The sequence below is a fragment of the Amblyraja radiata genome, chromosome 1 (genome assembly GCF_010909765.2).
Source record: "Amblyraja radiata isolate CabotCenter1 chromosome 1, sAmbRad1.1.pri, whole genome shotgun sequence".
NCBI classification, from domain to species: domain Eukaryota; kingdom Metazoa; phylum Chordata; class Chondrichthyes; order Rajiformes; family Rajidae; genus Amblyraja; species Amblyraja radiata.
In genome coordinates this window covers 141,646,806-141,660,789 of record NC_045956.1, presented here as the reverse complement: position 1 = coordinate 141,660,789, position 13,984 = coordinate 141,646,806, and the positions used below count along the sequence as shown (strand labels likewise).

At 43.5% G+C, this 13,984-nt stretch overlaps 1 protein-coding gene across 4 annotated transcripts in view; it reads left to right on the top strand.

Moving 5' to 3' along the window:
* The window catches only part of zfr (zinc finger RNA binding protein), a 61,668-nt gene that overhangs the window by 33,115 nt on the left and 14,569 nt on the right, over positions 1-13,984 (top strand). For all 4 annotated transcript variants that reach the window (XM_033031859.1, XM_033031867.1, XM_033031852.1 and 1 more), the window contains 7 exons: positions 1,649-1,837; positions 6,467-6,737; positions 7,185-7,360; positions 7,508-7,627; positions 7,706-7,851; positions 9,653-9,791; positions 10,157-10,359. In XM_033031859.1, coding sequence (XP_032887750.1) covers positions 1,649-1,837; positions 6,467-6,737; positions 7,185-7,360; positions 7,508-7,627; positions 7,706-7,851; positions 9,653-9,791; positions 10,157-10,359 — 1,244 coding nt within the window. The remainder of the gene's footprint in view (positions 1-1,648; positions 1,838-6,466; positions 6,738-7,184; positions 7,361-7,507; positions 7,628-7,705; positions 7,852-9,652; positions 9,792-10,156; positions 10,360-13,984) is intronic.

Below are 13,984 nucleotides of genomic sequence, written 5' to 3'. Positions count from 1 at the left end.
TAAATCTCTTCTATGGTACTGCGATCTATCCCTTCCCCTTTGCTCTACCTATTGCACTTCAGTTTGACTTGATTGTGTATCTATATATAGTGTAACCTGATCTGATTGGATAGCATGCAATAAAGATACAGCTTTTCACTGACCCTCGGTATATGTGATAATAATAAACCTAAACCAAAACCTGAAAGGAATAGGGAGCAGTTAGATATGAGAATACTCCTGCCAGCTGGTCCAGGCAGGTTTTGAGGGCAATACCTGTAGTAAAATCTGCATCAAAGCGTTGAGTTTGGCCATGCAGACCTGCATTGGTATCTTGGAAAAGAGATAGCAATGGGTAAAATCTGGTATGAGGCTGTGGATGTTTCAGTATATGAAAAGATGGCTTGAAGTTCTTCTGTACTCGTATTCTAGATCATCATCATTCTAGATCTTGTCTCCAACTATTTCTAATTATGATAAAAGGTCATCAATCGGATTTCTTTTATTTACTGAGATTGCCTGAACTATTGTATATTTGTTATGTGGGGAGGGTGACAGTGGTCTTGTATCTCTCTTTGCTAATATACTATTTCACATAATCATGGTTAAACTTTTATTGTATTTACTATTCTCCCCATTGCTTTGGGCAAATACCATGTATCACTGAATATTTGCCTTTCCAGTATTCTGGAGTTAGCTTGACTTTTGTTTCAGAAGAGAGTGCACAATATAGTTTCAGCAGGATTGGGGGGGCTCGTGGGCCTGAGCTAAAGGGAGAGGTGAAGCAGGCTAGGACTCTATTCCTTGGAGTGCAGGAAGATGAGGGTGATCTTATTGAAGTGTAGACGCAGTGTCTCTTGACGCAGGCAGGGGGGACTAGTGTAGATGGGACATGTTCGGTGTGGGCAAGTTGCGCTGAAGGGCCTGTTTCCACGCTGTATGACTTTATGATTCTATAACTTAGAATCATTTCTATTTCTGAAGAGAAGACAAACAAAGCCTTCTGAGGGTTCTAGAAATTGAAAATGGAAAGAGGGAATTAGTTAGTTGGATTGTCATTTCCTTTGAATCCATAGTGTATAAAATCATGAGGGGAATATATTGGGTAGATGCAGAGTCTCTTGCCCAGAGTTGGGGTATTGAGGACCAGAGGACATGGGTTCAAGGGGTAAAGATTAAATGGGAATCTGAGGGATAACTTTTTCACACAAGGGGGTGGGTCTATGGAACAAGCTGCCAAAGGAGGTAGTTGAGGCTGGGACTAACCTACCATTTAAGAAACAGTTAGACAGGCAAATGGAAAGGACAGGCTTGGAGGGATATGGATCAAGTGGAGGCAGGTGGGACTAGTGTAGCTGGGACATGTTGACTGGTGTGGGCAAGTTGGGCCAAAGGGCCTGTTTCCACACTATCACGCTATGACTATGATACAATTGTGCGTCATTCTTTGAAGATAGATATTTATACAGCTAAACCTAGAATTAAATGGGTCTGCCTCAAAGCAGTCTCTAAATGAGGAACTCTTTGCTCTGGTTAATGCTGCCTAATTTCCAAATATCCAATAGAAACGCCTTATCCCTCTTCATTTTCAATCAATAACAGATCTGGTAGACATTTGCCATCTGTATTGTTAATGTCATTCCTCTTTTGAATACAACAAATTCCTCAGACTTACAGGGAACATTTGGAAGGGCAGAAACACAAGAAGAAGGAAGCAGCTCTAAAAACTACTAATCAAAGCAGCAATGCTGGAACAGCTCGAAGCATTCAAAATCAGCTGCGATGTGAACTCTGTGATGTCTCGTGCACTGGCGCTGATGCATATGCAGCTCATATTCGTGGAGCAAAGCATCAGAAGGTAAATTATTGTTTGCATTTCAGTAACTAATGGACCATTTTGTAAAATAAATTAGATGAGTAAATTGTATTTATTCAATCTAACATAACCTGTCATATCCTTTTAATATGCTTGATAACAACTGAATATAGCTGAGATTATATTTTTCCTTGTTCCTTGTCTGGAATTTTATTTTCTTGTTCCTATTACCATACTTTAATTCTTTCTGCAGTTTTGTTCCATGGATGGTAGTTGTCAGTCGTGCATGGCAGTGCAGGAAACCAGTTGGAATTGGAAGGATTGCAGATTTACCTGTAATTTGTTTAATGGTTAGAGTTGCTGCTCTGCAAAGCCTGCTTCTTGAGTTTTGAGTTTTCTAACCATGGTATCACATTGGGTCATTCTGGACCTGGACCCCCTGCTTACAGTCCATATGAATGCTTTATTCTTCTGCATATGAAGAGCAAATGAACTTGGCCTCCACACCTGACAAGGCATTTGTTAATGTAGACACAAAATGCTGCGCCTGCGCTTGGTCTCGCCGATGGAGAGAACTTAGAGTGAGGCCCAGCGCAAATTGGAGGAACAGCACCTCGTATCTCGCTTGGGTAGTTTACACCCTAGAATGTTGATTTCTAACTTCAGATAGCCCTTGCTTTCTCTGTCCTACCCTCTTCCTTCCCAGTTCTCCTACTGGTCCTGCTGTTTCCGCCTACTTTCTATCTTTGTCCCACCCCCTCCCCGACATCAGTCTGAAGAAGGGTCTTGACCCGAAACATCACCCATTCCTTCTCTCCATAGTTGCAGCCTCACCCGCTGCTCCAGCATTTTGTGTCTACCTTCGATTTGATCATGCATCTGCAGTTCTTTCTTACACATTAAGGCATTTGTTAAATTGGAGCTGACTCTACTTTGGTTTTGGCCTCATGCATTGCATCTGGTGGCATTCTTGCCCTTTACCCCCTCTTACCCTCAACATAGTGTTTTGAAAGCTTGCATGTAAATAAAAAGTTTGTACCAGTTTTAAATGATTCTATGATATGTAAAATCTATTTTTTTTTTAAAAGATAATTTAAACATTAAAATAATTAAGGCCCCAGCTTCAATACCAATTCGCCCTACTATAAACCTGAAGGTTGGTTGCAAAGTGGATATGAAAACCCCTGTCAAGGAATTTCCAGTGCTTGATTCTTGTCTTTATCGTCTGAAATTTGTTTTTCTGCATTTATAATAGTAATGCCCAAGCTCTTTTTCTAACATATAGTACGATATTTTCTCCAAATCAGTGTTTACAAAATCCAACTATTTCCTTTGATCCCTGCCAAGATTCAATTTCCTCCATGGTAGCTGCCTGAGGATGAATCAAGAGTCAAGAGTGTTTTATTGTCATATGTCCCAGATAGAACAATGAAATTCTTACTTCCTATTGCACAACAGAATATGTAATCATAATAAATAATATAACTAACTCAAAACAAACAATAACAATGCAATAATAATAATAATAGCCTATTGTAGTTCAGAGCTTATGAGGTTGTAGTGTTTAATAGCCTGATGGTTGTAGGGAAGAAGCTGTTCCTGGACGTTACAGGTCTCCGGCTCCTGTACCTTCTTCCTGATGGCAGTGGTGAGATGAGTGTGTGGCCAGGATGGTGTTGGTCTTTGATGATGTTGGCTGCGTTTTTGAGGCAGCGACTCTGATAGATCCCTTCGATGGTGGGGAGGTCAGAGTCGCTGATGGACTGGGCAGTGGCCACAAATTTCTACATTCTTTTCTGCTCCTGGACGTTCAAGTTGCCAAACCAGGCCATGATGCAACCAGTCAATATGCTCTCTACTGTGCACCTGTAGAAGTTAAAGAGAATCCTCTTTGACATACCGAATCTCTGTCATCTTCTAAGAAAGTAGAGGCGCTGATGTGCTTTCTTTATAATTGCATCAGGAAAGATCGTCGGAAATATGCGTGCCTAGGAATTTGAAACTTATGACTCTCTCCACCATCGTCCCATTGATATAAACAGGATTGTGGGTCCTCAACCGTCCTCTTCCAAAGCCCACAATCAGTTCTTTGGTTTTGATGTTATTGAGAGCCAGGTTGTTGTACTGGCACCATTTGGTCAATCGGTCGATCTCACCTCTATACTCTGATTCATCACCATCTGTAATTCGTCCAACAATGGTGGTGTCGTCGGTGAATTTGAAAATGGAGTTCGCACTATGTCCGGCTACACAGTCATGAGTATAGAGTGAGTAAAGCAGGGGGGCTGAGCACGCAGCCTTGAGATGCTCCCATACTGATTATTACTGAGGATGAAGTGTTTCTGCCAATTCGAACAGTCTGTGGATGAGGAAGTCGAGGATCCAATTGCAGAGGGATGCGCAGAGACCAGTTCTGTGAGCTTGGTAACCAGCGTGGAGGGGATGATGGTATTGAACGCCGAGCTGTAGCCTATAAACAACAGCCTAAGTGTTTTTATTGTCCCAAGTGGTCCAGTGCGGAGTGGAGAGCCAGTGAGATTACATCCTCCGTGGACCTATTGTGACGGTAGGCGAACTGTAGCGGGTCGAGGTTCTTATTGAGGTAGGAGTTGAAATGCCCCATAACCAACCTCTCAAAGCACCATGGACGTTAGTGCCACTGGTCGATAGTCGTTGAGGCACGTCACCTTACTCTTCTCACCGGTATTATTGTTGTCCTCGTAAAGCAGGTGGGAACCTCAGACCTCAGTAGTGAGAGGTTGAAAATGTCCGCAAAAACCCCAGTCAGTTGGTCTGCGCAGGTTTTGAGAACTCGACCAGGTATACCATCAGGTCTAGGCACTTTCCGAGGCCCCCCCCCCCACCGAAGGATCTTCTGACGTCGGCCACTGTGACTAATATGAGTTTTACATAGGGGGCTCGGGAAAGCACATCAGTGTTCTCCCAATCAAAGCGTGCGTAGAACACATTGCGCTCGTCAAGGAGTGATGCTTCGCTGTCGCTTGAGCTGCCTCCGGATTTCACCTAGTAGGAGGTGATGGCATTCAAGTCCTGCCACAGTTGCCAAACATCTGCGCTCCTACAAAATGCTTATCAAAATATTTTCTCAATCAATTTTGTATGAAGACCAGGAATATTGAGTCGGGACCCTTTAGATGGATTGTGATGATGGTGGGGGGAGGGGGGGGGGGGGGTGCAGAAAGACGGCGAAGCGGTGAGGGCAGCACAAAGCCTGATAAGTGACAGGTGGATAGTGGGTGAGGGGGGGTTGAATGGCTGATAGGTGGACAAATACATGAGTTAAAAAGTGACAAAGGTGTCGATAAGGAGTGAAGAGGCTGGTCTATTTTTCCTCCTCTCTGCCATTTTCCCGCCTTCTTCCCATAACTTTTGACGCCCTTACTATTCAAGTACTATCAATCTCTGTTTTTAAAATGCCCAATGTCTTGGATTCCACAGCCATCTGTGGCAATGAATTCCACAGATTCACAACCCCTTGTCTTAAAAACCCCAAAAAAACCCTCATCTCCATTCTGAAGGTACATCCTTTTATTCTGATGCCATGCTCTCTGGTTCTAGACCCTCCGATTACTGAAAACATAATTTCCACATCCACTCTATCCAGGGCTTTCATTATCTGGTAGGTTTAGATGAGATCCCTGTTAATCCTTCTAAACTCCAGGGAGTACATGCCCAGGGCCTAAAACGTTTCACGTATGTTAACCCAGTCATCCCCGGGATCATTCTCATGAGCCTCCTCTGGACTCTCCAATGCCACCACACCCATCCTCATATATGGGGCCTCAAACTGCTCACAATATTTCAAATGTGGCCTCACCAGCACCTTATGAAGCCTCGGCATTACATCCTTGCTTTCATATTCAAGTCCCCTCAAAATGAAATGCGTTTAATTGCCTTCCTTACTGCTGACTCAACCTGCAAATTAACCTTATGGGAATCCTGCACTGGGGGGGGGGGGAGATCCATATCCATATCCATCCATCCTCTGGTTACAGGCCTCCAGACAGAATTACACCCACCTGTTTTCTGTGGATAAGTTGGTTCAGAATCCAAATGACCAAGTCACAGTGGATGCCATGCATCTTAATCTTCACGATCAGTCTACCATTAGGGACCATTATTAAAATACATGCAGACAGCATCCACTTCCCTAACCTCATCGATCACCATTGTCATCTCAAAATCAAGTTTGTAAAACATAACTTCTCGTTACCAAACCCATAAGGAGGTTTAGGAGGGAGAGATAAATCAGCCTTGATTGAATGGTGGAGTAGACTTGATGGGCTGAATGGCCTAATTCTACTCCAACACATGATTAGTTTTGTTAAAAGAGTCATTTCCAAGAAGAATATTTGAAATTTAACTAAGAAATGGGATGAGATGACTAGAAATTGAACCCAATCCTTGAGTGATGTGGGATGCAGATTTAAAGCCAGGTTTTACGTTTTTGCGCACTTCAAATTGATGGAGACAACTTGAGAATGTTATGAACTTGTTGACTTTTAAAAATTGATTTTTTTTTTTTAACGTGTTCTCCGGAAAATAGTTTCTTGTGTTTTAATTAACTACTTCAAAAATAAATCTCTGGTTCCTTGTATTTGTAAAATTATTTTAATGCCAAATTTTATTTCTTATTCAAATATCGTGCAGGTGGTCAAATTGCACACAAAGCTTGGCAAACCCATTCCATCAACAGAACCTAGCATGGTCAGCCAGACAGCAACTACAACTACAGCTGGGACTCCTGTCAAGCCACCCACTCCAAATCCACCCATGGGATCGAGCAGTGGAATGGCTGCTGCAACTCCCAATGTTTCCACTATTGTAAAGACTAATCCAGTTGCTGCTGTGTCTATCAATAATGTAACTAATAAGCTGCTTGCTGTGAAGAAAGCACCAACCCCGAAGATTACTTTTATAGGCAAGTACTCGGGTTTATCAAGCTTTTTGCCAGTTTTATGTTAAATCAACAATCTGGCTGTGCTGCAACTACAGTTCCTATTTGCTAACTTGCTGAATACCACCAACAGGTGGTAATTGAAGAGTACCTGACTACCCTATTACCTGCATTTAAGATTGAAAAATGGAGGGAACTCCCAGAATAATAATTGTAACCAGTGTAAAATGATTGCCACTTAGAAACTGGCTTCAATGATGTTCTAAATGCCATTACCTGACTTCATGTCCCTAAATCTAAAATGAAGTCATGGTGATAAAAGGCGAGGTATTGATCTAACACCTGTTAATTTTAAGTGTCATGTATTTAAAGAATCCCAGGTGTAATATCACATTTTTAAAAGTAGCTGTTTTAATGTTGAAAGTTTTTTAAAAATTGCTTGTCTGGCTGAAGTATTGAATTGTTCGCTAGGTGGTAACAAGTTGCAGACTACAGGAACTTTAATTGAAGAGGCCAAAACACCTGAAGTAAAATTGGCAGCACCATCTGTTCAGGAGACCAAATCAGAGGCAGTGGTGGAGCCAATAACAGCACTTGCTGCATTGCAGAGTGATGTTCAGCCTGTTGGTCATGATTACGTGGAAGAGGTAATTTTACTGTGGCCTGCCTATTAATGATGTTGGTTCTATTTTTTGCATGATTTGCACCTTGACCATCATCTAATATATTTTCCCAATAAGCGGTTATCTTCAAACTTTTTTTCTGAATTAACTTAACTGTCCTTCCCTTGGAAGGTTCGAAACGATGAAGGCAAAGTGATTCGCTTCCACTGCAAATTATGTGAGTGTAGTTTCAATGACCCAAACGCAAAGGAAATGCATCTAAAAGGAAGGCGACACAGACTGCAGTATAAGGTGAGTCTTGCATTAGTAAAAACTATTAACAAAATATTTCACATAGGGTACGAAATGTTTATCCTCCTTTAAATCTAGAAAAAAGTAAATCCAGAATTGCAAGTTGAAGTAAAACCAAGTATTAGAGCAAGGAAAATCCAGGAAGAAAAAATGAGAAAACAGATGCAGAAAGAAGAATACTGGAGACGGAGAGAGGAAGAAGAGCGTTGGCGAATGGAAATGAGGTAATCCAATCAATTGAGCTTTGAAGATGCACGTCCAAGCTGTGAGGATTTTTAAGTAATTTCTCACATCTTCTGCCTTTCATTTGTTTTCCTTATGTGGTTTGATATTTTTGGTCCATCTATCTCCTTTCCTGCCACTTACCCGATGAGGTGTTTCTGCCATCTCTTTTCCTGACTACCACACATGGCGAAGCATGTCTGAAAAATGACTGAATGTATGCAGTTTTCTTTTAAATCCACAGTCGGGAATGATGGTCCAATTTCTGGATTGTCCTGATAGCTTCCTCCCGTTTCGGTAATGTCATTCTGTAAAGGAAATCTGCCCTTACCCAAGTTGGCTAGTGGGATGACCTTAATGTCTAATTACTTTGTCAGGTTAAAGGCAATTAGTGATGGACAATAAATCCTGGCTGTGACAGTAATGTCGATACTTGTGAATGGAATTTTAGATATTGCTTGGTCTTTTAATTGAATATAGACAAAAATGCTGGAGAAACTTAGCGGGTGAGGCAGCATCTATGGAGCGAAGGAATAGGTGACGTTTCGGGTCGAGACCCTTCAGACTGATGGGGATGGGGGGGGGGTGTGGCGGGGCGGGAAGAAGAAAGGAAGAGGCTGAGTTAGTGGGCTGTGGGAGAGCTGGGAAGGGGAAGGAGGGAGAAAGCCAAGGACTACCTGAAATTGGAGAAGTCAATGTTCATACTGCGGCGGTGTAAACTACCCAAGCGAAATATGAGGTACTGTTCCTCCAATTTGCGGTGGGACTCACTCTGGCCATGGAGGAGGCCCAGGACCGAAAGGTCGGATTCGGAATGGGAGGGGGAGTTGAAGTGCTGAGCCACCGGGAGATCAGGTTGGTTAATGCAAACTGAGCGGAGGTGTTGGGCGAAGCGATTGCCGAGCCTACACTTGGTCTCACCAATGTAGAGCTGTTGACACCTAGAACAGCGGATGCAATAGATGAGGTTGGAGGAGGTGCAGGTGAACCTCTGCCTCACCTGGAAAGACTGCTTGGTTCCTTGGATGGAGTCGAGGAAAGAGATAAAGCGACAAGTGTAGCATTTCCTGCAGTTGCAAGAGAAAGTACCAGTGGAGGGGGTGGTTTGTGTGGGAAAGGACAAATTGACCAAGGAGTTGGGGAGGGAGCGGTCTCTGCGGAATGCCGACAGGGGATGGGAAGATGTGGCCAGTGATGGGATCCCGTTGGAGGTGGCGCAAATGTCGGAGGATTATCTGTTGTATGTGACGGCTGGTAGGGTGGAAGGTGAGGACGGGGGGGCTCTGTCCTAGTTACGAGTGGGGGGGATGGGGAGTGAGAACAGAGCTACGGGATATAGAGGAGACCCTGGTGAGAGCCTCATCTACAGTCGCAGAGGGGAACCACCGTTCACTAAAGAATGAGGACATCTCCGATGCCCTGGTGTGGAACACCTCATCCTGGGTGCAGATGCGGCGTAGAAGGATGAATTGGGAGTAGGGGATGGGGTCCTTACAGGAAGCAGGGTGGGAAGAAGTGTAGCCCAGATAGCCATGGGAGTCAGTGGGTTTATAGTGGATGTCGGTCAGTAGTTTGTTACCTACGACGGAGATGGAGGTCTACAAACGGTTGGGTGATGTCGGAAATGGTCCAGGTGAATTTGAGTGCCGGATGGAAGTTAGTGGTGAAATTGATGCAGTGAGTTCTGCATGGGTGCAGGAGGTGAGCTTTTAATTGATTATTGCATGTGAGTTCCTCAAGTAAAATTGGTTTATTTGAGATATTTAGATCAGTTAGCTGAAGCAAGATTTCTGTGTTATTCAGACGGTATGAGGAGGACATTTACTGGAGGAGGATGGAAGAAGAGCACCATTACTGGGATGATCGCCGCAGACTGGCTGATGGATATCCTCCAGGGCTACTTGGTGTTCGACCTGGAATGATGCAGCCTCAAGGGCCACTGGTATATTGTTTTTAATGGCTTAACCTTCATTTGAGTTTGAGAAGGAAAAATACTTTGGGACTTTTTTGCATTTTAACAAATTTGAAAAGGGTCATCCTGCTACTAATCACTTTGACTTTGAGAATTTCAAATGGAGTTGAACATTTTGTAGGTTTAGCTTTTTAATTTGCTATAACAGTTGTAAGAGTAAGGCTTGTACTAATAATTTGCATCAAAAGATTTGCATGCTTCAGAAAGAGTAAATAAATGCACTTAATAGCAAGCAAAATCTGGGTGCATGTGGGTTTCCTTCCAGATTTCTTGTAATGTATTGCAGTGGCAAAGGAAGTGCATATACTTGGTGTCAACTATAAACCTCTGCTTAGCCTCCAAGGCGTCCAGACTCGTCAGATGATCGCTACGTTATGACAAAACATGCTGCTATCTACCCAACTGAAGAGGAGCTGCAGTCTGTCCAGAAAATAGTTTCACATACTGAACGTGCTCTTAAACTTGTATCTGACTGCATAACAGAGCAAGACAAACCAAAGAACAAAGAAGATGATAAAAAGGATTTAATCAAAGATAGGTATGGCTGTAGTTTTTGTGTCCATTTCTGTGAAAATGTGTCCAGTTAAATTTTGAAAAAATACTTGTCTTAAACCAGTAGAACAGCTACAGTTGTCTCAAAATATGAAGTGGTTCATATTGTGGGACCATGTACTGATTCTATGCCTTTATTACTGAAAATGTTTTATAATTATAAAACTCGTGACATTAAACGTAAATAGAAATTGTGTTATTTAAACGTGTGGAAGAATAGATGCTTTCCTGATGATAAGGTGTCTTCAAATGGAAAAGTTGCTAAGTGGAACTGTTGGCAAAATGTTTAGCATTTCTTGTCAATCCCCAATTGCCACTTGTATTGGGTGCATTAATGATTACTGAAAATTAATCACTAATTTATTTTGAGATTTTACTTCGGAGTCACATGAGTGACTACGTGAAGAACCCGCTCAGCACGCATGCGTGTCATTACGCTACACGCATTGCAAAACGTCAGACGCGGTGGAAGGACGGGTCAGGGAGGACCGCGAAGCAGCTTCCCCCGCGGCGGCAATTTCAAAAAGCCGCTATTGCAGGTAAGATTTCTTACTCTGTCGTCTTTTTGCCCACTACAGGGAAGGCAAAAAGTAAATGGGGGCTGCGACAAAGCTGGTCAGGGAGGACCGCGAAGCAGCGGACAGCCAGCAAAGCAGCCGCCGGCACTAACATCACCCGCAGTGGGATCAGCTGTGCCCTGTGTAGCCGCCGCGCCGGCCAAATCAACGCAGCCAGGCGGCAGGCAAAACACAAAACAAACAGAGTCGTGGACTCGGAGGAGTCCGACTCTGATACACCACGGGAGGCCAGCGACCGAGAGCGCTGGACCCGCATGGAATGGTGTTTGGAGCATCTGCTCCAGCGTGACCGGCTCCGGGAATTGGAGTCAGGCCACTGTGGGCATATATCAAACCCACAGCAGCACCTTTTCAAGGGCTGCACAATGTCCCCACCTTATCAGAGGGGAGCACCTCGAGTCAGTTCTGGGCTGACTTGGAAGAGGGGACCGCGGAAGAAAACACCAGTGCATGCATGGGGTGCAGGGTGAAGAGAATTTGCTGGATATGGTGGTAAGCTTCATGCAGCCAGACCAAACAGGGGCAAACCTGGAGTCTAAGCTTGCAACAAGCATTGACTACATGTCACTGAACCAGCTACAGGAACAGGCTGTGCTGGATACAACAGAGACATTTAACACCAGGAAACTGCATTTCCCTGAATGTGCCAATTGTAAACAGCTGCATCTGGAAGCACATCGGCCACGGGCAGAAGATGGATGTGAAGTTTAAAAAAGTCCTGAAGTTACTAAACTTCAGGAATAACCGCCTTTGCCCGTACGGTGGCACCACGGCCATGTCCCAAGAATAGCATTAGAAAAAGTGCCATACAGCCAACGCTAAATCCAAAAATCCGCGGGGCTGTGTAAGCCTGGAGCCACCAAACCGCCTATTCTCCTGTTCAGGAGGCAACTTGTCTAAACAGGTAAAGGAGCTGGACGAAGAAGCCAGAACTTTGGGGTTAATCAAAATATCAACCTACCCTGCCAAAAACCCACCATAACCTACGACAACACCCCTACGCACCCACTGGCAGAACTGGTGAAATTCGAGGGCTCGGCACTCTAAACATGAGTCTTTTAGGCCATGGCCCAGGCTGACCCTCCTGGAAGATGCGGGTAACCCCAATAACACCAGCAACCAACCCGAAGAACCAACCACCAGCACAGCAACGGAAGAACTTCAGGAAGAAGTAGTCCTGCCACTGGTAACAATGGAGGTAGGGGGTCTGGTTCCCCAAATAATATGGGAAGCATGGAGGTTGGGGGGGAAGACTGTACTAGGTTTTAAATGCATGGAGCATGCTAACATCCGATACTTACGTCTTAAGCAGTATCCAGGGATATGCCATAGAGTTTGTACACCAAAAACAGCCCTCCAGTTCAACACAAACGAAACCGAAAATTTGTGCTCTTTGATAGGTAAAAAACAGAAGCACAAGTTGAACTGGAGCGACTTTACATAAAGGTGTAATTCAGACAACACAACACGAACCATTAGAATTCGTGTCCAATATATGTACTAAAACCAAAAAAGATGATGGTTGTCACATCATCATAGATATGACAAATTGAATATATTTGTACAATATATTCACTTCAAAATGGAAACCTTTGTTACTGCTAAACAACTAATTTCCAAAGGGTACTTCATGGCTAGCATCGATTTAAAAGATGCATACTATTCAGTACCCATACGAGGTGACCACAGACGTTACTTAAAATTTAACTGGATGGAACAACTCTGGCAATATAAAGTGCTGCCAAATGGGCAAACATCAGCCAACGCTGTACACAAAAAATTTAAAAACCAGGCCTAGCGTTTCTACGCAAACGCAAACATATGGTTATGGCATATTTGGATGACATACTCATGTGGGCATAACTTTGGAATTGGCCATACTAACTGTAACAGCCACAAAAACAGTTGTTGGGGAAAACTGGGATTTATCATCCATCCAATTAAATCTAAACTAACACCGTCCACTACTATGGACTACTTGGGATTCACCATTGATTCAGTTCACAACGGTGACACTTCCCAAGGGAAAGGCCAGAGAAATAATAGAGGTTCTAGCAACCTCATTGACATCACAAATCCATCCATCAGATTGGTAGCCAAAATAATTGGTAAAATGGTGGCTGCTTTCCCAGCCACACAATTTGGATTACATTACCAAAAATTACAGAGAGCTAAAAATCAAGCTCTAAAAATCAATGCAGGTCACTTTAACAGACCTATGAGACTACCAATTCAAGCCAAAACGGAGCTAAAATGGTGGATCGATAACATCTGGCTTTGTTCCAAACCTATCATTGTCAGTAACCCTTCGATGGTACTACAAACGGATGCCAGTGCACTGGGGTGGGGAGCCACCATTACCATCACCAGCTGTGGAGATAGATGGACAGTGCAGGAGGCATTCTTCCTACTGACACTGGGTATAAATTACTTGGAAATGTTGGGTACAGTTCATGGACTTACACACCACCAGCATGTTAGATTACAAATAAACAATACCACTGTGGTAGCATACATCAACCACATGGGCGGCAACAAAAGCATATCATGTGACAATCCCGCTAATTCAATTTGGCAATGGTGCATCCAGAGAAATATTTGGATGTCAGCCACTTACCCACCACGGAGACTAAGTTTAGTGGCAGACACCAGGTCACGCAAATTTAATGAAAACACCGAATGGATGTTAAACAAAACAGTGTTTGCTGAAATCACAGCAAATACGGGAAACCGGATATCGATTTTGTCGCATTTAGAAGATATCTAACTATGTTTTATGGGAACCAGACCCTGGGGCAACGGCAACAGATGCATTTTCGTTGCATTGGGGGAAATGGTTCATTTACGCATTCCCTCCCTCCTGCCTCATCAGTCGGGTATGAAGCAAAATACAACAAGACTCTGCGTCTGGTATTTGGGAGTACCCGATTGGCCTACTCAACCATGGTTCTCAGTGGTGCAAAACATGGTATTCGAACCATGTATTACAATCCCACACAGACCAGATCTACTACTACATCCCGTGACGGGATA